The sequence below is a fragment of the Gopherus evgoodei genome, chromosome 1 (genome assembly GCF_007399415.2).
Source record: "Gopherus evgoodei ecotype Sinaloan lineage chromosome 1, rGopEvg1_v1.p, whole genome shotgun sequence".
Taxonomy (NCBI): domain Eukaryota; kingdom Metazoa; phylum Chordata; order Testudines; family Testudinidae; genus Gopherus; species Gopherus evgoodei.
In genome coordinates, this window is record NC_044322.1 from 324,683,849 (window position 1) to 324,708,458 (window position 24,610).

The 24,610-nt window shown below is 41.3% G+C and overlaps 1 protein-coding gene across 3 annotated transcripts in view; it reads right to left on the reverse strand.

Annotated features, from left to right (window-relative positions):
* The window catches only part of WASL (WASP like actin nucleation promoting factor), a 73,542-nt gene that overhangs the window by 40,523 nt on the left and 8,409 nt on the right, over positions 1-24,610 (reverse strand). The window contains exon 1 of one of the 3 annotated variants that reach the window (XM_030549162.1): positions 18,530-18,638. The exons of 1 other annotated variant lie outside the window; for it this stretch is intronic. In XM_030549162.1, coding sequence (XP_030405022.1) covers positions 18,530-18,607 — 78 coding nt within the window. In that variant the 5' untranslated portion in view covers positions 18,608-18,638. Of the gene's footprint in view, positions 1-514; positions 635-18,529; positions 18,639-24,610 lie in introns of those variants that run through there. One more of the 3 variants, XM_030549160.1, reaches the window with a different exon arrangement.

Below are 24,610 nucleotides of genomic sequence, written 5' to 3' on the forward strand. Positions count from 1 at the left end.
TTAAAACTACAAAGTGGGAGTTTTAACCCTACTCCTTACTCCTGAACTCAGAAGCAAACTTATTTAAAAAGCAGAAATGTTACTCAGACTGGAAACCACACAGAAACAAAAAGGTTTTTAAGACGGACATGTTGACACTTCAGTAAGTTTTGTAATTTATTTCTAAAATAGAGATGTTAGATGTGCAATTATATCCTAGATATTAAGTTAATGAGCACAAGATTCAAATTACAGTTCATGATACTACACACAAATATTTTTTATTGTATAATCCTCTGAATATATGGAAAAATTACTTGTGTTCATGTAGGAATATTCACTCAAACACTACCATTTTACTTAGTTAATTGGCTTAATTATGCAATTTATTCATCAAATTTAAAATTACAAGATATCAAAAAACCTAGCAGGCTCTACAAACCCATTTGAGGAGTGGTGTTTTTTTTTACCTTCCTAATCCAAGCTCTCTGAGAAGTGGTGTTGGGAAAGAATTAACTACAGAAGAGCTGCTTACCATATAGTAACTGAGATTTTTCAAGATGTCAGCTTGAATCCCACCGTAGGTGTGCATGTGCTCAGGATCAATGGTCTTTTGATCCACAGTGTCTGTCAGGGCCATGCATGAGCCCCTTCTGCCTCCTTTTGCTCCCATGTGAGGGCAGAACAGCAACACACACCCTTCCTCCACCAATGCCATCAGAAAAAAAGTCTGTATAAGTGGAAGATTCCTAAATTGGAGTTGGATGGAGGGTCATGGGCCATAAAGTGTGAACATGGGAAAAAACCGCAACAGTTACTGTAGGGTAAATAATCTCTCTCTCTCTCGATAACAGAGTGGATCCCACAGTAGATACTTGGCAAGTAGTACTCCTTCCTTCTCCCGTATGGTAGAATGAGGAATACCAGCTATATCAGTCAAACCGTGATTGTAATACTGCTCTCCTGAACTTAGTACTTAAGTCCAATGCATTAGGTTTGATAAATGTCAGTGGGTTACTTGACTTCACTGCCTTGCCAATTTAGGAAACAGGCACATTTCTGAAGCAGGCAGGAGATGTTGCTTGAGTGAGTCTTGATGTTCAGTGGAAGCCATCTAGTAGCACAGTAAGATAAACAGTGTTATCCACTTAGATATTCTTTGTGATGAGATGGCCTGGCACATAGCATAGTGCTCTGGGAAGACGACAAGTGAGCTGATTGATATGAAACTCTGGGGATGAACTTAGGGTGAGATTTCAGCACCACATTCTGAAGGGAGAGTCAGCCATAAGTGCTTGAAGTTCACTCTCCTGACAGACATAATAGCAACTAGGAGACCATCTTCAAAGTAAGTAGAATTCTTCAAGTGGCTCAAAAGGAGGCCTTGCGAGTCTCAAGACGATGATGTTGACATCCTAGGCAGGAGCAGGTTCTCTGACCAGTGAGCAAGTATGTAGTAGGCCCCTGTGCTCAATTTTCTCTCACCTGACTGTTTTGAAGTTCAACTATACAGGAGGATGGCAAGCTGAGAATGCTGTGAGGTGGACCTTAATGGACTTGAAAAATACTCTGACCTTTTGTTACTGCAAGAAGTAGTTGAGAAGCATCTTCAAAACTGTAGACTGTACAGGGTCTAGGCTATGTTTCACAACCCATATCAAGAATTCTTTTATACTGAGAAATAAGTCGCTGCTCAGTGTCTTCGTGTTCTGTATCAGGAGTTCCTTGACTCATTTACAGCAGACCCTGACTGAAGAACTTAAACATCATCTAGGGTGTCAATAACAGGGACTTCAAGTCTGGCTGAAGCATCTCATTACGGAGCTGTGAAACCAGGTCTAGGCAGCATGGGAGCTGGACAGGTAGCAGCTGGACACCTATAGCAGGTCAGTTAGACAAGACTGAGTAGCTCTGTCTCATCTGACTTTGAATATCATCTTGGGGATGAGGGAAAATTGGTAGAAAGTAGGGCTGTCAAGCGATTAAAAAAAACATTTGCAATTAATTGCACAGCTATGCAATAGAATGAAACTTATTTAAATATTTTTGGATGTCTTCTATATTTTCAAATATATTGATTTCAATTACAACACAGAATTCACTTTATTTTTATTACAAATATTTGCATTGTATTTGTGTTGCCATGCAAACGCCTGTTCTCACTTTCAGGTGACTTGCCAGTATTTATTGTGTTTTTAAGTTAATTGTGGATTTAGATTGATTGCTGAGGAGAGGGACAAGATTGAGCCTTTAGAATGAACAAACCAATCAAACAACCCCACACTTCAACAGCAGTCTCCCTTAATGCATTTGCCTTAAAACACAGCGGACAGAGTTTTTGCTAGACAACCTTTGTTGTGGGCTCTAATTTGCCTCTCATCCCTGAAATACTTGCTCTACTTGAAAGTTGTGTTGTGAATACACACTGCACATGACTTTTTACTCTCTTTACTGTTATGCTCTCCAATTTTTCTGCCTGAAGTTAGAGTATTTATTGAGAGAGAAGTCCACAACATAAAAAGATGCTGCAACCATTCAAATAAAGGTGATTGAGAAAGTGCAATGGAGAACTACCACAATACTTCAAGTCACTCAGAAAATGTGAAGGATCTTAAGAAGGGCTAGAACAGGAGTCGTGTCCAACACATTCACCCTGAAGACAAAACATATTTAAAAAAAATAAAAGGCAAGGGACGAACAAAAAGACAACCCAACCCTTTGCAACAGATTCTCAGTGCTACTCCAATCAACACAACAGGAATAGAAATCGCCTACAAAAGTTCCTTGCTCAGGATTCCCCAGTTGTGGAAATCCCCAATGACCATAAAGTCATGCCATGGGCGGTGGGAATGGGCGGTGGCAGGGGGAAGAGGAGGAAAATAAGAAGAAGAGGAGAGAAAGGAGTGGCTGGAGATGTAACTCAAAACAATATGAAGTTAATGCTGAAGAACATGGAAAGCTAAGATTTACTATTTTAAGATTCCTTGGCCTTCAGAGTTCCAAATTTTCTCTAACTGGGAGCTCTCTCTTTTTGGGAGAAGTTGAAAAGGTGGGTATGTCATGGATTTTAATGCCGATGTGCTTTCTCTGCACAGTTTATCTATAGGTTTTGGTTCAATTAACAGTTGTGATGCTTTGTATTTAGATTTTAACTTTGAAGTTTTTAAGACACCTTGTACATAAATACATATAGAAGTCCAGGATATGAAAATTTAAATTAAAAAAGGCATATAATTCCTTAAAAAGATCAGACTAAGAAATTACAGCCCATTTTAAAATGGATTTTTTGCACAGGGAAAGAGAAAGCACATCATTTATTTCAATGAGATACTGATTTCACACTTATTAGCAGAAACATATCCACAATCTACTCCATAAATTAAACATACTGCTTATTTTTCAATGAAGCTACTTTCAGGATGTTTGTAAGGATTTTAAAATTATTAAGAAAGTTACCATATACACCCCACAAATTCCTCCTTGAGAAGATGCAGTAAAATAAGCAATATCATATCCACATTTTCTGAAACTACCTTCACATTTTTGGTCATAGATAGCCTACACAACTTGCAAAATGTATATTAATGCAGTTTGATAAGCACTCAACCTGCTATATTCAAGGAAATAGCAATCCCCATCACTTTCCCCAATATTCAGACTACAGGAGATGCTCATATTGTGGTTCGCAAAAGTCCTAAAATTAAGATGTGGCTAGACAAAACACCAAACTTCAATTCAAATCAGACAACCCCAGGACTGGTTTAAGGAAAAAAACAAAAAGAAGAAAAAAGAAAAAACAAAAAACTCAAAGCATAATTTAACACTCCCTCGCCCCCCGCAACCTCAATCCTAAACTAAAAAACAAGTATTACTGAAGCCTTCCAGAAACAGGATATAACCATAAACACACTCCAGTATAATTATGACACTCAAAGCTCTCAAGTAAATGTTTTACTAATCCATCTGTCTGCCAATTTGTCTAAGAAGATTTACTACACTAGATACCAGCTTGACTTCCTTCTACCATTAAAGAGTGGCATGTGAATATTGTAAAGACCTGTTTACATCATTCACCCATATAATCTCAAGTACATCGTGTTCCTGCCTATAAACTTACAAGATATGACTAGACAAAATTTGTAGCTGCACGCATGACATACAATAGCTATGTCATGCTACTGAAGTTTTAAGTTTCAGTTACTTCCAAGTGAAAAAAAAAATCTGACATTGCAGACTGAACATATGTACCTTGCAGGTGCTCTTCTTTCCTACCCTATAAAGAAGCATATAGTTAACACTCTAAGAAGTTTAGATATGCCCTGCCTTATTAAAATTTTTTTTCCCCAAAACACTGGATATTCAGCCATATTTAAGTGACAATTTCTGATATGTGATTTAAATCTAGGAAATAAAGAACATTTCCTTGAGCTTTTTTCTGTTAATTTAAGGATTTTGAAGCACCAGTTTATTAATAAGACAGCCCCAAACACTCACATTAAACCTTTGGGCATGTAGGACATTTGGCTGCCAGCACTGTACTTAAATGGACATGGACGGATAATTTTACATCAAATCCCTCACAAAACCGAACAAAAGTTCTACATAGCTGCCTTCAAGTGTGCAACTTTTGCAGAAGTTGTAGCACACAGAGCAGTGCTTGAGACGGGGTCTGTTCTATCTTGGAGTGGAGTTTGCTTGCCCATCATGAAGAGAGCCGTCCCAACAGAGGCAAAGCTTGAAGATAGCAACCCCATTAAGGATTGAACTCACAACCCTGGGGTTAGCAGGCCAATGCTCAAACCACTGAGCTAGTATGCCAAAGTACATTTGAATTACCTTACCTACTTAAAACATGAACAGAGGCAATTTTCTCTAACTGCATTCCTGCCTGATGTTAGCTACAGTTACAGTTAGCTGCAATTGTTACTCATCCACCTATTGGCCTACTATTTTTGGGTGGCAGGCACAAAGATGTACTTTCATCCAGAAAGATTTTAGCTCCATAACTGAGGATATGCACTTTCCCTACATTGGGTATCCAAGCAGGCAATGTTTGAAGAATATCACAAAGTTCCAGCACTGATCTCCTTAAACTTAACAAGATTTCTCCCAGTACATTCCTTTACTCCTTCAACAGCTCCATGTGTCATGCATGGTTCTTATCTAAAACTCCATTTTTTCAGAAAAATATAGCTTAACTTTTTTTTGGTAAAACACACAGACAAAACCCCCAAAACAAGTATAAATCTGAATTGTCAGGTATAATTTAGCAAGATGCAGATGCTGCCTTTTTATCTAAGGCATCTTTAAGTTTTAATAAAGTCACATACCACTGTGTAGTGCTTTCCACAAACAAAACCAAAACCCAATAAAAGACCCTCAAGTTTCCCTTTGACAGCAGGAGAAAAAGGTTACTCACCTTATGCAGGAACGACGCTTCTTTGAAATGTGTCCCCCTATAGAAGGCCAAAAGCCTAATGGGAAGAAATTGTCTCAAGTAAAATTGTACTCTATTTTGCTTATTTTGCCAGCTTTGAATTAGTAAGAAGAAATTGTTTTGAGTTTATTCTTTACTGATTGTGTTAATGATCGTTTTTAGAAGGATAGAAGTTTTATGGCTGTAACTGCCTTATTTACTGTTTGGTGTGAATGAAGAAACAGCTGTGGATAACTCCCAGTAACAACTGAAATAATGCTGACTGGAGCAACCTTGAACACCTCCGGCATAACACAGCAAGGTCCCAAGACTTGTATGGGAACTTATTACTATAAAAGAAGGGTGTATTGCCATGGGACTTTGGGTTCGTTCTGCATCAACATTACAGCTTCAAACGCATCCAACAGAGCCCAGCTACCCCTCCCTCGTGTTGAGTTTCAGCTGGCCACTGGAACTGACTGAGCAACAGCAAGGACTGGTAAATATAAGATCGAGCTGGGGAGGGGAAGAGAGAGAGAGTGTGTGTGTGTGTGAGTGAGAGTCAAAAAGGAAGCATATGCTGATTTCAATGCTTAAATTGTACTCTCAATAAACACAGTATATTGCCTTATCCTCTTTAAAAACATTCTCTGTGCTCCTTATAAGCATAACACAATGAGTACTCCACTGTAGGTGTGTGTGAGCCCACATGCTGTCGACTGGAGAATTTCAACAGCAGTCCGTCCTTCCTGCTCACATGGCACCCATCTGGCCACGAGGCTAGCCAACGTGTATGGGCATTTCCTCCTTAATTCCTTCTCTACCACAGAGTCAGTGGAACTTTGAAACAGAGGAGGGTAGATCATGAAGCACCCATAGGGGGACACATCTCCAAGAGCCATTGCTACTGCATTAGGTAACTTCTTCAAAGTGTCCCTATGGGTGTCCATTGTAGGCAACTCCTGAGAAGTACCCACCACTGGAGGCTGGGATTCGGAGTCTAGTCTGATATAGAGGTCAGTACTGTGGCCCCAAACTGGGCATGTAGCTGCTGTGCAGATCTCTGATATGGGGATACCCTTGGAGAAGGCAATCGACAAGATGACTGATCTTGTAGAATGTGTGCATATTGAAGATGGAGGTGTTACCCCCCACACACACACGGCCACAGACCCACTTGAAGAGTCACTGAGCTGAGATCACCGCACCTTTTGACTTATCTGAAATGTAGAGAATGTGTCTCAGATTTTCTAAAGGCCTTTGTTCTGTCTAAGTAGAAGGCCAAGGCCCTTCTCACATAGAGCTTATGCAGGATGGCTTCCCTGTTAGCCGCATGAGGTTTTGGATAAAATGTTGGGAGCTGAATAAGTTGTTTCATGTGAAATGCAGAAGTCACGTTAGGAGTGAACTTTGGATGTGGCCTGAGTGTGACATTGTCAGGGAAGAACACAGTAAGAGGGGAATGTGCCATCACTGCTGCTATCTCCCCTATTCTTCTGGCAGAGGTAATGGTGATGGGGAACGCTGTCTTCACAGAAAGGCGAGTTAATTAATAAGTGGCCTAGTAGTCTGTGTCAGGTCCTTGAATGCAATGGGACCTCAGCCTAGTTGAGTGGGGGTCCTGGGTTGTGAGAAAAGGTTTGCTATACCTTTAAGAAATCTCTTTGTAGTTGGGTGGGAGAAGATTGTGTAGCCTTCTATCTGTTGGTGGAAGGTTGAGATTGCTGCTAGGTGACCCCTCAGTGAGTTGACAAAGAGACCCGATTTTGTTAAGGATAACAGGTAGTCTAGGACCACGAGGAGGATGGCTGAATCAGCGTTAACACCCTTGGGTTGGCACCTTATCTAAAATCTCTTCCATTTTTGTATGTAGGTGCAACGAATAGCATCCTTTCTACTGTGCAACAGTACCTCCTGTACTTCCCCAGAGCAAGATGCCTATGTTGTGGAACCATGAAGGAGTCACGCTTTGAATGTAGGACCTGTAGACTGGGGTGGAGGATGTGATCTTCATTGTGTGACAGGAGGTAAGTGGTAATCAGTAGGGTCATCAGTAGACTTAATGCCAGCTGTGATAGGTAAGGGTATCATGTCAGTCTGGACCAGGTGGAGGCAATCAGAATGATGTTTGCTTTCTCCCTTTTTATCTTTAACTTCCAGCATCAGAGGGAACAGCGGAAAGACATAAATAAGACTCTTATCCCAAAGAAGGAGGAAACCATCTCCCCTAGGGTGTTGTCCGATCCCCTTTCTGGAGCAGTACCGCAGGCATTTCTTGTTCTGGTCAGTTGTGAACAAGTCTATTGCCGGGATCCCCCATTGCTGTAATATGTCATGCAGAATGGTCAGCTCTATTTCCCATTGATGGCGATTGGAATTTGCGACTGAAATCGTCGGCTATGACGTGTATTCCCGGTAGGTAGGTTGCTAATAGTAGGTTGTTATGGGAGATGCACCAGTTCCATAGCTTCAGAGCTTCCATGCACAGGGAATGTGACCTGGCTCCTCCTTGCTCGTATATGTAGTACATACAGGTCATGTCTGTCATGATCTTCGTATCAGTGTCCTTGATCAGTGGGAGGAAGTGAGTGCACGCATTTCAAACTGCTCTGAGCTCGAGCAGGTTGATATGGAGACAACAAAGAACATAATACCATCAGGAACAGCCATACTGGGTCAGACCAAAGGTCCATCTAGCCCAGTATCTTGTCTTCCAACAGTGGCCAATGCCAAGGGAATGAACAGAGCAGGTAATCAAAGTGATCCATCTCGTCACCCATTCCCAGTTTCTGGCAAAAAAGAGGCTAGGGACAGCATCCCTGCCCATCCTGGCTAATAATCATTGACACCCCTATCCTCCATGAATTTATCTAATTTTTTTTAACCCATTATAGTAGTCCCATTTGCTCTGTATCATGTGACCATCAAGATGTTCTCCCCACCCTATGAGGGACGCATTGATGGTCAGGAGAAGGGATGGGGCTGACTGGGTGAACAGGATCCCTGTGCAGCCATTCACTGGATCTTTCCATCAGTCTAATGATTTGCTGGGAATGGGCGACGGGGATGGATCTCTAGATGATTACCTATTCTGTTCATTCCCTCTGCAGTACCTGGCATTGGCCATGTTGGAGGACAGGATATTGGGCTAGATGGATCTTAGATGGATCTTTGATTTGATCCTGTATGGCCATTCCTGTATGGTCACTGAAAGGAGTATGCTTATAATTGTCTGTTTGGTCTACATACTGAACCAAACCATGCTTGGAGGCATCTCATGTGTAGTCTGGTATGAGCAATGACCGATTTGCCTGTGGCCACGTGCCCCAGAAGATGAAGGCAGTGCCTGGCCAAAACTTGAGAACTAGATTGTATTGTCTCTATCAACGAGGAGAGACTGACAAATCCGTGATGTGGTATGAGCGGCTTTGCTGGAATAGAGTCAAGGTTGGCTCCTATAAACTCTAGTCTTTGAACTGGTCTTAAGGTCGATTGTTTGTTGATCTGCAGGCCCAGACACAGAAACAGGTCCCATGTGACCTGAGTGACTTGTTGGGTCTAGGCAAAGGATCGTGCCCTGAGAAGGCAATCATCCAGGTAAGGAAAATCATGATGCCCTGAGTGCGTAGATGGGCCAACACTACCGAAAGGACCTTGGAGAATACTCTGGAGGCTGATAAGAGGCAGAAAGGGAGTACTCTGTACTGGTATGGTTCTGGTCTAGAGCGAAACTGAAATAATGTCAGTGCCTCAGTATGATGCAGATGTGAAAGTATGGGTCTTGAAGGTTGAAGGCCGAAGGCCAAGAACCAGTCTCCTCCTCCTAATGCTGGAATGATCGTTGAAAAGGTGACCATCTTGAATTTTTGCACTTATGCATGTTGAGCGCTCTGAAGTCCAGTATGGGTCTCCAGCCTCTTTTTTTTCAGTATCAGGAAGCAACAAGAATAGAAACTTTTGCCCCTGAGGTGCATGGGTACCAGCTCTAAAGCACCTATCCTGAAGAGATGTGCCAAGACTACTTCTATCCCTGACTTCCCTGCCAGCTCGGGGCCCCAAAACCCTGTCTTGCTGAGCCAGACACTCCTGTCTGCTCCAACACAGACCCAGGGTCTGAATTACTTTCCCCAAAACTGCAAGTTTACCTGAAAGCAGCTGACAAAAGTGTTCCTGTTTTTAACACTCAGATGCCCAACTCCCAATGGGGTCTAAACCCAAATAAATCTGTTTTACCCTGTATAAAGCGTATACACTTCTGACTCCACAGACTTCGATAACATTGGAATAAAAAACAGCTCAGAGTACTTAATAAAAGAGAAAATGTTGGTCGACTAAATCTTATCTATTAAAGCTATCACTTTTATGCCAACACAAACAAGCACACCCTTTCTTAATATGAACCAACTTCCAGAGAAGGCTACTAAAAGTAAAATCACTATGAATGACAGCTCAAGATATATGCATTCCACTAGTGTCCTGACAGCTCGCTCAAAAGCGAACCCAATTAGTGTATATAAAAGACATAAGGATATACAAAACAAAAAGTTAGGAAATATTTCAGCAAGCCAAACTCTTAGTTCAGTAATTAGTGTACAATAGCAGCAAAGAATCAAAGTGTACAATAATTGCTTTATTACTAACTGAAATTAGAGATAAGCAAGTCAGTAAATGTACATAAGGTCAATTTATAGCAAAATGTTTGAGTCTTAAGATGCCTAAACACCCTCAAGGCCAAATTTTGAAGGGCAGCTGTGTTTTTGGAAAAAGTAGCAAAGAAAATTTAGCAGTTATAATTACATCGGCTGAATTCAAAAGCTATTGTGCATTGTACACTCGGAAGACAAGCCCTTTGTTTGTGGTTGTTCTTGTACAAATCTTAAGTTTGAAGAGAAAGTACTACAATTCCTTTTCAAGTAATATGTACTACAAATTTAAATTCTCTATAGAAACTGTGGGTTTACTTTCTGGGTTGTTTTTGAATTTTGTTACACTGTTCATTAATTCCCTCCACACTATACATCTTCACCCTAATCCTTTTGGTTGTTTTTCTTAAGACTGAGGAAGCAAGATATTAGGGAGAAGACTCAAAACCAAGTGATGAAACACAGAGAATTACCACAGGACCAGAAGTCATCCTGAATCCTCCTCACAAATTCCAGGATACTCTATAAACACCCACGGGGGAAATTTTGGACAACAAAAATTAAAGCAGAGCCCTAAAGGAAAGAGGAAGCTTAGAAAGGAAACCATGAGGTCTAATGAGAGATACTTAGAAATTGCCATCCACATCCAAGTGATAGTCCATCTGTCTAACAGCAGCCAGGATCAGGAATCAAATGGAGAATTATGAAATAACTTGCCAACAGAAGTTTCATCCAAACACTATCAGTTTCTGTTTTGCTTATACCATGAAGCATGAGGGTTGTATCATTATGCATTTATCAGACACAAATAACTATGAAAAAGTTCTAGTTTTGAATTTTGGAGTTCTGGATTTATTAATTATTTGACTCCTACTAACCTCTGTCTCAGTGCTACTTTGTAACAATAAGTTAATGAGTAACTAGTTAAAATATATGTATTTATTTTAATCAATTTTAAGATTCTAGCCTTTCACAATTTTATTCCTAGATTCTTGTCATGCAAAAAAGAGTAATTATTTCATTTGCCATTTGTTATTTTGTGTGCTTTGATACATTTCCCTCTTATTAGGCTACTCTCTAAACAGAATGCTTACTGAATGAAGTCATACCAGAATAATAATATTTTATTGATGGGGAATAAAACTAAGGAAAATTGAAATCTTGAGATGTGGCTTGCCAAGCAATGCAATGTTCAGCTACAACAAGAGAACAGAGGCTCAGAAGCCAGGTTGAACTATTATGAAAAACAACCCATACAAATATGGGATGAAGAAAAGATTAATAGTTACAATTACTCAAAAGTTAATTTATCTGACAGTATTTGCCTTCTTAATCTGACATCTATTAATCACAAGCAAACATCAAAAGAGAAAGAAACCCCTTCCTCTTTTCCCCCCATACAGAAAAGTCTCTTCTTTCAGAACCCATCCCAATATCTCTATTGATGACAGCTTTTCCAGACAGCAGTTAACCATTACTTAAGACTATGAACACTATTACTGTGGAGACCTACAGGCAAAAAGCATAAAATACTGACTTGCATAAAATAATTTACCCACAGAATATGTTCACCAAGAAAGAGAGCAGCTAAACCTGTTTCGTCCCTTGTGCCCCAACACCTTTGGCAGGGGTGACACAGGAAGACATTATGTTTATAGGATTCAAATCTTTGATTGTATAATACACATGCTTCTTTCATCCTTTAATGCAGTGGCTCTTAACCAGGGGTACACGTACTCAAGAGGCTATTCAGAGGTCTTCCAGAACATACACCAACTCATCTAGATATTTGCCTAGTTTTACAACAGGCTACATAAAAAGCACTAGAGAAGTCTGTGCAAACTAAAATTTCATAAAATTACTTGTTTTATACTGCTCTATACGTTACACTGAAATGTAAGTACAATATTTATATTCCAATCAATTTTATAAATATGGTAAAAATTAGAAAGTATGCAATTTTTCAGTAATAGTGTGCTGCGACACTTTGTATTTTTATATCTGATTTTCTAAGCAAGTAGTTTTTAACTGAGGTGAAACTTGGGGTACATAAGACAAATCAGACAAGGGATACAGTAGTCTGAAAAGGTTGAGAACCACTGCTTTAATGGACTGCAACTATTCCATTTGTCAAACAGATAGTTAAGGGTTAAGAAGTTCACCTAGCCTAGCTAACACCTGACCAGAGGAACCAATGGGGAAACAAGATGTTTCAAAAGGAAGGAGGGAAGTTTCCTTTGTTTAGTCAGTTTCAGCTGGTGTGAAAAAGATCAAGGAACCAACCTCTTATCAGAGTAGTAAGTTTTAGAAAGGGATAAATGGGTTTATGTTTATTTTCTTTGTAACTTGTCTTGGTACCATTAAGGGAATTATCAAATTTGGGTATTGTGTGTATTAAGATTTTTGCCCAGGGGAACATCCTCTGTGTTTTGAATCTGTTGTCTGTGAGAGTAGCTGGTATGCTACTCTCTCCCAGAGGGTTTTCTTTCACCTTTCTTTTCTTTAATTAAAAGCCTTTTTCTTAATACCTGATTGATTTTCCCCCTGTTTTTAGATCCAATGGGATTGGATCTGGATCCACCAGGAGTTGGTGGGAGAAAGGAGGGGGGATGGTTAATTTCTCCTTGTTTTAAGATCCAAGGGGTTTGGATCTGTGTTCACCAGGAAATTGGTGAAGTCTCTCAAGGCTACCCAGAGAAGAAAAGTAGTGCTTGGGGGTGGTGGCAGCAATACCAGATCTAAGCTGGTAATTAAGCTTAGAAGTGTCCATGCAGGTCCCCACATCTGTACCCTAAAGTTCAGAGTGAGGAAGGAACCTTGACACCATTGGAGAATATTCTGTTTCTTTAAAATGGAGCCAAACTTATTTTATCAATTACAGAAAAGTCAATATGTGCAGCAATTTAAAGCCACAAGCTCTGAACACAAAGAAAAATGTCCACTCGTGAAACTTCTAGCTAAAATGCTAAATTATAAGATTTTTCCATGTCAGGTATTAGCTTTGATACCTTTCAACACAATGTACCATCACAAAACAAAAAGCAGACTCTCTGTACTGATAGTATCAATGTGAGCCTCTGCTAACTACAACTGTTTCAGATAGGCAGGCAGCTTCTCAAGTTGGTAGATCTCAAATCCTTTAAGTATCTATAGATCAAAGATCAGCACTTTAAACTCTGCCTGGAAACAAAGAACTGGCCAGTATAAATTTTGGATACACTTCTCTGAAGGGAAATCACATTTTTTTTAAGCAACGCAAGATCAACAGTTTGACTTAAGCACTAAGACCATGGAAACATGTTTATTTAAAAGACTAAAATATGCATAATTATTACAACAAAAAAGAAAAACACCTGAAGGATGCTAATAGATTCTAGAACAGACGGACTGATTTTCCATCTCTATGAAATCTGTGCAGTTCTGACAGTTTCCCCACCACCATGAACGAGGTTATATTTTTCTAAACAAATATAATCTAAAAACTAGCAGCTCAGCACTAATGAGCAATACTGTAATAGCAAACTAATTTTCATATGACTGAGCACAGAAGGGGTAATATAGCAGTCAGGCTTCAATATGATTCTCATAAGTGAGTTAATACGTTTAAGCAACTTTAAACCTTCAACCTGAAAAAAAAAAAAAAAGACACTCTTAATATACCATACTGTGTATTAGTATGTCACAGATTTGATTTCTAGCCTAAGGAAAGCTTACAAAGCGGAATAGTACTCCAATCAATCACATTTGCTTCCTAGGTTAACACTATATTAATTTGAGTAGTTGCACATATATTCAGGGCTGCCCGGGGGGGGGGGGGGGGGGGCAAGAGGGGCAATTTGCCCCAGGCCCCGGGCTCTGCAGGGGCCCCCACGAGAGTTTTTCGGGGCCCCTAGAGTGGGGTCCTTCACTTGCTCCAGGGGGCCCAGAAAACTCTTGCGGGGCCAGGCCCCAGAGCTTCTTCCGCTCCCAGTCTTTGCTGGCGGAGGGGTCCTTCTGCTCCGGGGGGAAGGACCCCCCACCAGCGAATTACCGCCGAAGTGGGACCTGCCACTGAAGTGCAACCCGATCTTCGGCGGTAATTCAGCAGTGGAGGGCCCTTCCGTTCCGGGATCCGCCGCCGAAGTGCCCCAAAGACCAGGGGTCCCCCGCCACCGAATTACCGCCGAAGAGCGGGCTGCACTTAGGCGGCGGGTCCCACTTCGGTGGTAATTCGCCAGCAGAGGGCTCCCGCCACGGGTCTTCGGGGAACTTCAGCGGTGGGTCCCGGAACAGAAGGGCCCCCCGCCGCCGAACAGGGCCGGCTCTAGAATTTCGCTGCACGGGGGGGTGCCCTGCCGCTTGCCGGTCCCGCGGCTCCGGTGGACCTCCCGCAGGCATGCCTGCGGATGCTCCACCGGAGCCATGGGACCAGCGGACCCTCCGCAGGCACGCCTGCAGGAGGTCCACTGGAGGCACCTGCCACCGATGGCCCCAGGCCACCGGAATCCTCTGGGCGGCCCTGCATATATTGATATTATATAAACTTTGTTAAAAGAAAATCATGGTTCAATGTCAAGCATGGAAATCCAGAATTAAGGTTGACCATTCAAGAACAGGAAAATGCACTATCAGGTTCTGCACTTTTCCAGTGCACCTGTTCATGGGCCTTCACAGCTTTCTGTAACATAATGATCAGTGAATTACAACTGTACATTGTCATAAAACATACAACCAACCTGAATTTAAGTTTTGTTCAGAAGTGAATTTTCCCATAACAGATCTGTTACAGCCTTCAAGGGGTCAGTAACGTCACTCAGGTTTGTACTAGCAACTCAGTGCATCACAGAAATAAAATATTACACGAATTAGAAATACAACAAGCTTCCAGTTTTTACTATTCTGACCCATAAAAACCATTTGAAGTTCACTCAATTTAGGAAAGACAAGAAGCTCTGAATATAAAATACACTCAATACCTTCAACCAAACAAAAAACCCAAACTCAAAACCACACCACATTTTTTGCATTAAGTACAGATTTCCATTTACACTTCACTATCTACTACTCCTTTGCGCTAGTCTGAGTTTTTTTAGTTAATTCAGACTACAGCTTGAAACAAAAAAGTGCTGAGTGTTAGTGTTGCTGCTTCAATTCTACAGCCAAATAACTCCTAGGGAATATTCTCCTTTCTGAATGAAATATGAAAACAAAATTTTCAATCTGAATTTCAATGGAAATTTAGTCAGCAAGTATCACAAGTCCAAAGAATATCAATGCATACTAATCACATTTTAGATCTGAAGTGTTATATACTTCTATATCAGTTTGTGAAAGTACTGGAATCGCTTCTCAATTTACTGAAATTGATGAGAGACTCTTCAGTGGTTAGTGGCCCTCTGATGCAACAGAAAATACAGCAGCAGTATTGGAGACAGGTCAAGAGCTTGTCACTTCCTGGATAAATGGAAGACTTTAGAAATAAATTTTAGTGGCTTTACTGTGGTAGATTACAAATTGCGCATCAGCAACATATCTCAGGTTTTCAGCAATCTGCCTCATTGGTTTAATCAATTAAGAATCCACATCTGTGCTGATTTAATCATTCATTTCTTCTAATTTAAAGAACTGATTTTTCGTATCAACATTGGGCTTTCTGCCAGAAATTAAGCTAATACAATTCATATTTCTGCAGTGACATTTAAATTGTCTACAATGCAAACTGGTAGAATAGAAATTCTTAGACTGAAAAGGTGATGAATGGTGGAATATAATGCCCAAAGGTACAGGCCAAGTTTATTGCCCAAAAATGGTCAAACCACAAGGCATATTCTGCTTCTACTGTAGGCCTAAAATCCTTCACTCCCAAATAAAGAGCCTGATTAGTGTAGACTTGGGACTAATTCCTAAATTCATCATCTCAACTTTCCCCTTCCCAAAATAGGTACATGGCAATTGCTAAGTATACAAAATAATAAATTTAACTGACTAGTGAAATGACTGAAGGAATCATTTAGTCTTATTTTCCCTCTAGGAGAAAAAGGTTTTGTTTGATATATACTCTTAACTATCACCTAAAGTCAGCAGGAAAGACATTTGAGTAGTTTCATTTTTCTGACCCTACTGCTTCCTTTTAACAATTGAAGGAGGAAGCTAATCTGTGGTATTTCACTTAAAAAAAAAAAGAAAACCACAAAAACCACACCACTATAGGAGGTTCATAACTTTCTTCCTCTGTTTTCAATTAACCAAAAAAAGCAACTTGGCCTTTACATAGAGAGAGGAGCTTTCTCAGATGTGGCTGTGCATATTTAGCATCATAGGCTGGGCAGATTATTATTTTTTTATTAAATAATTGACATGTCAATGTTTATTTTTAAGAATTTTTTGCTTTTGTTGATTTATATTTTCACAGTTGCAGGAAGTTATGGTGGGGACAGTCATTGAGGGGGCAGAATTATTTAACAACATGCTGAGATTCAAAAAGTTAAGGCTTGACAACAGTTAAAACAAATTGTAAGCATCACATTGCAAAATATACAAAGCAAATATCCTTAAATCAAATTCTAGTAAGTTCTCAAGTAGTAGGTTTTTTTTTTTACTTTGCTCATCTGTACATTTCAATTATCACCTACTGAAATATTTTGTCTGGGTTTAATGCGTACAATGAAATTAACATTTACTGATAAAAATCTAATCCTTTCTAGTCTGTTCACAAACCAAATACTGTTTCTATTGGCTTTTGCTGGGGGCAAGAGTGAGCAAAGGAAGAATGTCTACATATAAAGTCTGGCCATAACTTAGAGAAAGAGATAAAACTCATGAGAACACAAAAACAGGAAATAACTTGCATTACATTCAAAGCAATACTACAAAATTCAGTGGTTTCAAACCTCATCTTGAAAAGTAGCCGTCGCTCCCTCTTCCATCCAATATTTGTTCATTAATTTACTACTATAGAGTTTTGATAAAAACCTTAACATTCCATATTAACTTTAAGGCATACAGTAACGCCTCACTTAACGTTGTAGTTATGTTCTTGAAAAATGTGACTAAGTGAAACGATGTTAAGTGAATCCAATTTCTCCATAAGAATAAATGTAAAAGGGGAGTTAGGTTCCAGGGAAATATTTTTCACCAGACAAAAGACGTTATATACATATAGAGTATAAGTTTTAAACAATTTTAAATATCAGCAATGATGATTGTGAAGCTTGGCTCGGCTGCTCCTCTTGCTGTTCTTTCCAAAGTGCCAGGGGAGAGGGTGTGTGGCTCAATCCCCAGCTTTGACCCAGGCCCACCGCCACTCCACCCTCCCACCCCTCGAGCATGCTGCATCCTTGCACCTCTGCCCCCCAGCCTCCTGAATGTTGCAGGTGGGAAGCGTGGGGAGGTAGAGGGGAGTTGCTGATCCAGCTGCCGGTGGGCAGGAGGTGCTATGGGGGGCATGAAGGGGAGTTGATAGGGGAGCTGCCAGTCCACCCTGGTTCCAAGCCCCCACAGCCACACAACTTTATAAGGAAATATTGCACAACTTTAAAATTAGTTTATTCTCTAATAGATCAGTGACGTAACAACGAAACAATGTTAACTGGGACGACTAAGCGAGGATTTACTGTATATTTTAAATTTAAGTTGGTCAGTACAAAGCCTGGCTCTAAAGGACACAATTTACTTGTCTGACATATAAAGGGTTTAATTTTACTGGCATAACTAGTTTAACACAAATTCCTTGACAAGTTAGCAAAAAGACACTCTTTACTGAAGGCTATGTACATGGAAAATTTTAAGTTTCAGCTGTTTTTCCTACAATTCTGTCTAAAAATCTCTCACTTTAAAAAAAAGATAGGAAAGGTATTTTTCCATATTTATAGAATTCAAACAGCTACGCTAAAGTTCCCTTAGTTTTTCAAAACACGAGAAAAAAAATCTCACTTTTTGGGTTTGGCTAGGTATAGAAGTTTCGACACAAAAGGACATTTTAACATTATGACCACGTGAAAATATATTTAATGTTAAAAAATGGAAAACCTATGAGGAATATTTCTCACTTTTGACCATGAGCCTTGACACAACCTTCTAGCTTTAGACTGGCCATATCAAAACCATAGAAGATCCACCAACCACACTGTCCAGCAAATGTATATGAAACAAGAAACCTGGATGGACATTAGTCAGCACAACAGAAGAACACTAAGATCTTTTGATATAGAGCGTAAAAATAAAGGTCTCACTGGAATGGGAGTAGAGCTGTTAAGAAATGTTGACAAGATGTTATGCTTATTAGTGTATAATGCCATCACAATCTTTAAGAGGAATCTAGCATGCGTTCTTAGCCCTACTTTATCCTTGTAAAATCTGAAACAAAGTGAATCTGTCATTAGGGCCTGAAACTCTGCAAACTGAAATAACTTTCCTGGTTACAGTGACCCGTGATGCAAAAAAAACAAACAAAAAAAAAACACCCCAGAATAAGCTCAAAGGAACTGAGTGGTCCAAGAGAAGCTTTCATCACCTTTTTCAGGACCATATTAATATTCCACAGCACATCTCTTCTTCTTGGTAGTCTATCAATCCGATGATGACAAATCATCTATTGTTGGTCTCATGGTGTGCCCTCTGATGGCTATACAGGTCAATTCTAGAGGTGCACATTTGGCTGCAGATGGTGCATGGGAAGTTCACGGTCAATGGGTTGTGCGCTGCTGGTGCTCTGTGACGTCATTCGTGTGCCTCTTGTAGACACTGGCAGAGGTCTTCCTCAAAGGCGATGCAGGTATTTCTGATTGTTGCACACCACTGTGTTCTGTAGCTGGCGGCATCCTCAAGGTCCCTGGGTTTGATACTGCTATACTGCAGATTGCCTTTGATGGTGTCCTTGTGTTTTCGTGGATGACCTATATGCCAGATGCCCTGGGAGAGTTCACCATAGAGAAGCTGGCGGGGGATTCTGTTGGCATCACTGCGGCTGACATGACCGGTCTGATGTAGCTGTGCCTTCATGATCATCATTTTGATGCTTGTCATCTGGGCTCTCTCAAGGACCTCAAGATTGGGCACTTTGTCTTGCCAGCGGATCTTCATGATGTTGCGGAGGCAACTCATGTGGAATGCTTCACGCTGCTTGAGGTGACCCCTATAATGTCCATGTTTCACACCCATACAAAAGAGATGAAAGAACAGCAGCTCTGTACACAAGCAGTTTTGCTGACATCCGGATGTTGTGGTGGTTTAAAACTTTGACACGCAGACAGCCAAGTGCCTGGCTTGCTTTGGATATTCGTGCGTTGATCTCATTATCCAGTGATCCATCACTGGATATGACACTACCCATCACAAGAAACTTTTCAATAGGAGATTCAATGTGACATGGGGCTGCAGAAAAAAGAAGTCACCTGCTATTACTTCACTCATGAAAGGTTGAGCTAGCAGCCACACATACTTAAGTGAGACTCAGTCAGGCTGTGTGAGACAAGTAAGGGGGGTCATACAGGAGTGGTAAAGTACAAAGAATCCTACTCCCCTTGGCCCTCCTGGTACACTGCTTCCAAAATGTCAACAAACAAAATCACAGCCCAGGTTGGAGTCTCGGGTCCACTTAGTCTGCTTTGCACTGTTTGACTAGTGCACAGTAAACATAAAATGGACAAACTGAGAATTCCCTCTATCCCAAGGTAGTAAGTAACACCTTCTACCATCCGTGACTAGCTATAAGATCCCAATAATGACTTGAACTCAGTTATGCAATGCCTCTTTAACCTCTTATCTGGACTACAGCAATGCAACATATGAGGTTACGAAGCCATCAGCCTTTAGGAAACTATAGCTAGGACATCTGCAGTGTCTTCTAAGCAACACAGGATACTGCTCCTGCAAGTACATCAAACCTGTCCTTCCCCTCTACACTGGCTTCTTACTGAATATCAAGTTCAAAGTCTTAGCGCTGATCTTCCAGACACTGAAGCGTCATGGCTCGGGATAGCTAAAAGAACCCTTAATACACGGGAACGAGGACAGTGATCAACAACTCAGTTTCTCAGGTGGAGAGGAACATTCTACCATAAAGCTAACGCTCATCTGTGCAGAGGTTTCTCAGGAGCTGGTCCAAGACTGTGAAATCAACTCCTGTATGAACTAAGGTAGGATTATACACGTCACTTTCCACTTCAAGTGCAAGGCACACTTCTTTGACCATGAAAGCTTATGCTCAAATAAATTTGTTAGTCTCTAAGATACCACAACTACTCCTTTTTTTTTTCCTCGACCTGATTTCTCTGTCCAACAAATAGCAGCATGTACATTTTAAAAATCTACCAAACCTACCAAAAGAAAACTATATTGCATACATAGTTCTCCTGCTAGCAGGGGTGGCTCCAGGCACCAGCACAGCAAGCGCATGCCTGGGGCGGCGTGCCGGTCACCGTGAGGGCGGCAGTCCGGCAGCGTTCGACGGCATACCTGTGAGGTGTCCACCGACCCCGCGGCTTCGGTACGGGACCAGCAGATCATCCACAGAGATGCCACCAAATCTGCGTGACCAGTGGACCACTTGCATGAGTGCCGCCAAAGGCCACCTGACTGCCGTGCTTGGGGCGGCAAAAAACAGAGCGGACTCTGCCTACTAGGGAGAGAATGAAAGAAAACAAACATGTGAGTGATGTTAGTCGCATCACTTAATGCACTATTTGTAGCCACTCAGATGCTATGGTGAGGGATGTTCTAGAATAGCATACAGAATAGACAGGGGAGCCGTCTACAGATAAAAGTGGCATAGCCATTATCCACTGGGGGAAAATCTGATCTGCTTCTCTCTGACTCAGGAACCCCTTGCAAGGATTTATCATGAATCAATTCAGCTTCTCCGATACCTGTTATAGTTCAGGGAAACTGCACCAGTATTTCTTCCCACAACCATGATCAGCCCCTAAGTTTCTCAGCCATTGCACTTCTTGGGCAGAGAACCACGTCACTCCCACTCTTAACTGGGAGTTTTCCAGGCCACACATTTCTCTGCCCATACTGTGTTATTCCCAGCAAATCCGACCCATTGAACAGGCCAGCATCTGTACTTTGCTCTCTCCAGAGGCTATCAACAGTGTAATTGCCCACAGTTATAAGTAAGGCTATGATTATGTCATGGAGATCACAGAACCTGTGACTTCCAGAGCCCTCCGTGACATTTTCTGCCCTGTGGCTGGAGCTATCAGCAGTCAGCCCTGCAGCTCTCGGCCACTGCTGGCAGTGGGCCCCCAGCAGCTCCTAGCCAGGCAGCAGGGGACCCCGGAGCTCCCAGTGACAGCAGGTGGTGAGGGGCCTCTCTGCAGCACTGCAGCTGTTGCATGTGTGTAGGGGAACACGGGGACCCCAGAGACACCAGCTGCTGGGGAAGTGGGAGGCGAGAGAGGATCCCAGAGCCCCCAACCACTGTGGGTGCTGGACCCTTCTCCCTCCCCATTTTGTCAGGGATCTTTTTAGGTCATGGGCTTCCATGAATTTTTGTTTATTGCCTGTGACTTGTCCTTTATTTTTTACTAAAAAAAATCCCTGACAAAATCTGAGCCTCAGTTATAAGCTACCACATAGCTCTTTCTAAACAAGCACATTTATTCTTAAGGTGAAAGCATTACAAAAAAAACATTAAAACAAGTAAAGAACTTGTATGAATGCTAATAAGCTTACCAGAGATCACCTCCCAATTCCAACAAAGTCCCCAGTAAGGGTCAGTCCTGCAAACCCCACCAGCAGGTTTTTCTGTGGTTACAAGTTCATAACAGATTTAACTCAGAGCAAGCATACCCATACACAGGTTAGTCTTTCCTTTATTCAGCCTTCGCTTATGATTTTCAGGTTCTGGGAATGGGTAATCAGTAAACAATGGTCCTTTCCTCAGGGGACAGCATCAAAAGATTGGTTTTCACCTACTATTAGATACTTCCCAAGAAATCCACTTCACACATATTATCCCAAAAAAATCATTCTTGTCTGCCACATTGTTCAATATAGTCCTCTGATTTTCCAGTCCCACAATAATACAGAACCTTTGCACTGGACTCCAAAGATACTTAAACTTAATTTAATAAGGGTTTTCAAGGGTATTGACATCTGTCACACTAATGTCCTTCTTCATTGTCAAGAATATAGCAACAAGGAATGTTTTGTGACACAGATCTGCAGTGCTTCCTGATCCAGTAGGCAAGAACTGGTAAATTCCTTGTAATGTAAAAACAAAGTGTTTCAGCTGGAGATTTCAGATCTCTGAAGGTCATTAAACCATACAGGACTACCCTCATCTCTAGAAGTTTATGTGCAACTGCTATTTTTGGAGAAATCAAGTTATCTGGGTGTGTTGTCCCTCAGTGTTGGCCCCCATATATCAAGTTGGATGCATATGTGCTTGAATCAATTTGGATGTCCATTCCCAACCGTCAGATGTCCTGAACTGATAGTAGGACATTATCCATGTGAATGCAAGAGTACCTGTCATGCTGGCTTTCACTGGGATTTAATGTTCCACTCTGGCTACCTCACAAGGAGACATGCCATGTACATTAAGAAGAGTCATGATCTTTAGACCCAACTTTTAAAGCATGGTCTGACCAGTCATTTGTTGACTCATGCTCACCCTTTTTACCAGACTAGCAATATTCTGGATCCTGTCATGGGGAAGAACACTGAGTTCAGCTACGTCTAGCAGGACTCCTATATACTCCAATTGTTTGCTTATTACAAGGTAAGACTTTAGGTAGTTTAGAATGAATATAAGACACCACCAACACGACAGTGATGATACAGATTAACCTTTGGCAGACTTCAAAGTGGTGCCCCTGATCAGACAATAATCCAAAGAAGAAAATACATGAAAGCTGCAGGTACAAAGCACAGCCTCTGCCTTTTCTCCCATGGAGGAAAAAATAAATGAGTGAGATATGAGCCCAATAAATCGGAGTGTGACTTCTGTCTCCTTTTCAAAAGGCAAAGAAGCCACTACTTGTTTCCCAAATTTTCCCACAGTGCAAGGCAGATCATCAATCTCTCTGGACTTCTTGGTGAAACCCCAAAGCTTGAAGCCAAGTGCTTTGTGAGCATAGTCAGCTGCCTTCCATATACACACATGCATTAAATGCTGCCTGTACCCAACATGGAGCCAAGTCCTTTTTTTTTTTTTTTTTTTTTTTTTTTTAAAGTTTTCAAACATTTCTCTTGGGGAAGAAAATGGAGCAGAGTAAAGGCCTTCATACTAAAGTGCACCAGGCTATAAAGCCCTAGTAGTCTATGATGCAGGGGGCTGCAGATTCAGTCCAGCTTCTTCCCTTTAAATTCCAGTGGTGCGTCTCAGGATTCTGGGATGCACTACCATGAGCGTGGCTGATCTTTTCTCTAGACACCAACACTTCCAAACTCTTGTGGGGAAGGTGGGAGATTTATCTAGCAGCCTTCAAAAAGAGGTACACACTTTTTGACCACTTCAAGAGATCAGCGGAAGTTTAAAGAGGTCTGTAAGCTAATACAAAAGAGAGTGCAAGAGCTCTGCAGACCTACTGGATGGCAATACCCAGACCAGAAACCTTTTACTGGATATGTCTACACAGCAATGTAAGCCTAAGGTTAGTGGGACTCAAGTCAGGGAACCCTGGGCTTGAAAATCTACACAGCATTTTAACTCTAGTTTAAGGATTTTCTGACCCATTCTTAAACCTGGTGTCCATATTGCAGTGCACAGACGTGAGTCAAACAAAATAACTATCCCAGAGAGACTAGTGCCCGCCACCATTCCAATGTTGACACTCTAACTCTATCAATGTATTGCACTATGGGAAAAAGTCTACTGCCCACCCTGTTTCATAACTTTGATGGCCCTACTGATGGGACTCAGGCACCCCTAAGGAACACATGAGTACATAAAGTGCTTAATTAGCTACTTTGATGGCTGCCTCGGTAGAATGACTGCTTTTTACTAAAACGACAATCTACTGATAATTGCGCTATTCACCTCTAAACTCAGTCACATCGAAAGGAAAATGCCCATGTGCACCTGACTTTGAAGATAATAAGGACATCAATCTTTAGAGCTGTCCAACTATTAAAATGAAACTTTGCAATCTTTAATTTTTAAAATGGAATGTTCACTTAAGGTGTTTTTGTTTGGCTGTCTTTTTTATTTACTATTGTCTGTTTTGAAGTTTGTAAAATAAAGGTCTCAGAAGAAAAAGCATACACACACACACCCCAATGGCCAAACAGTAAAGTGCAACCCCAGGGCTTGGGATGCAGTGTGCTCCAGAATTGCCCAGGGTATCCCTTTTCTCTGCCCATACTGCACTCTAGGAGGCAGGGATAAGGAATTCCTGAGGGGTTGTGCGAAATTTTGGGGGCTGGCTCCCCCTCACCGCCATCACAGTACACTCTGCCCAGCCGCCTCTACACATGCAGACCAGAGACGGCAGGGGAGCCTGGCAACAAGGGACAGAGCCCAGTTTCTCATATTTCCACTTTTCCCACACCAGCGACTCACACCCAGTCCTGTCCAGAGTCTGTCCATATTCCTTTCAGATGATCAGAATGGCATACAAGAGTGATACACTCTGGGTCTACACCA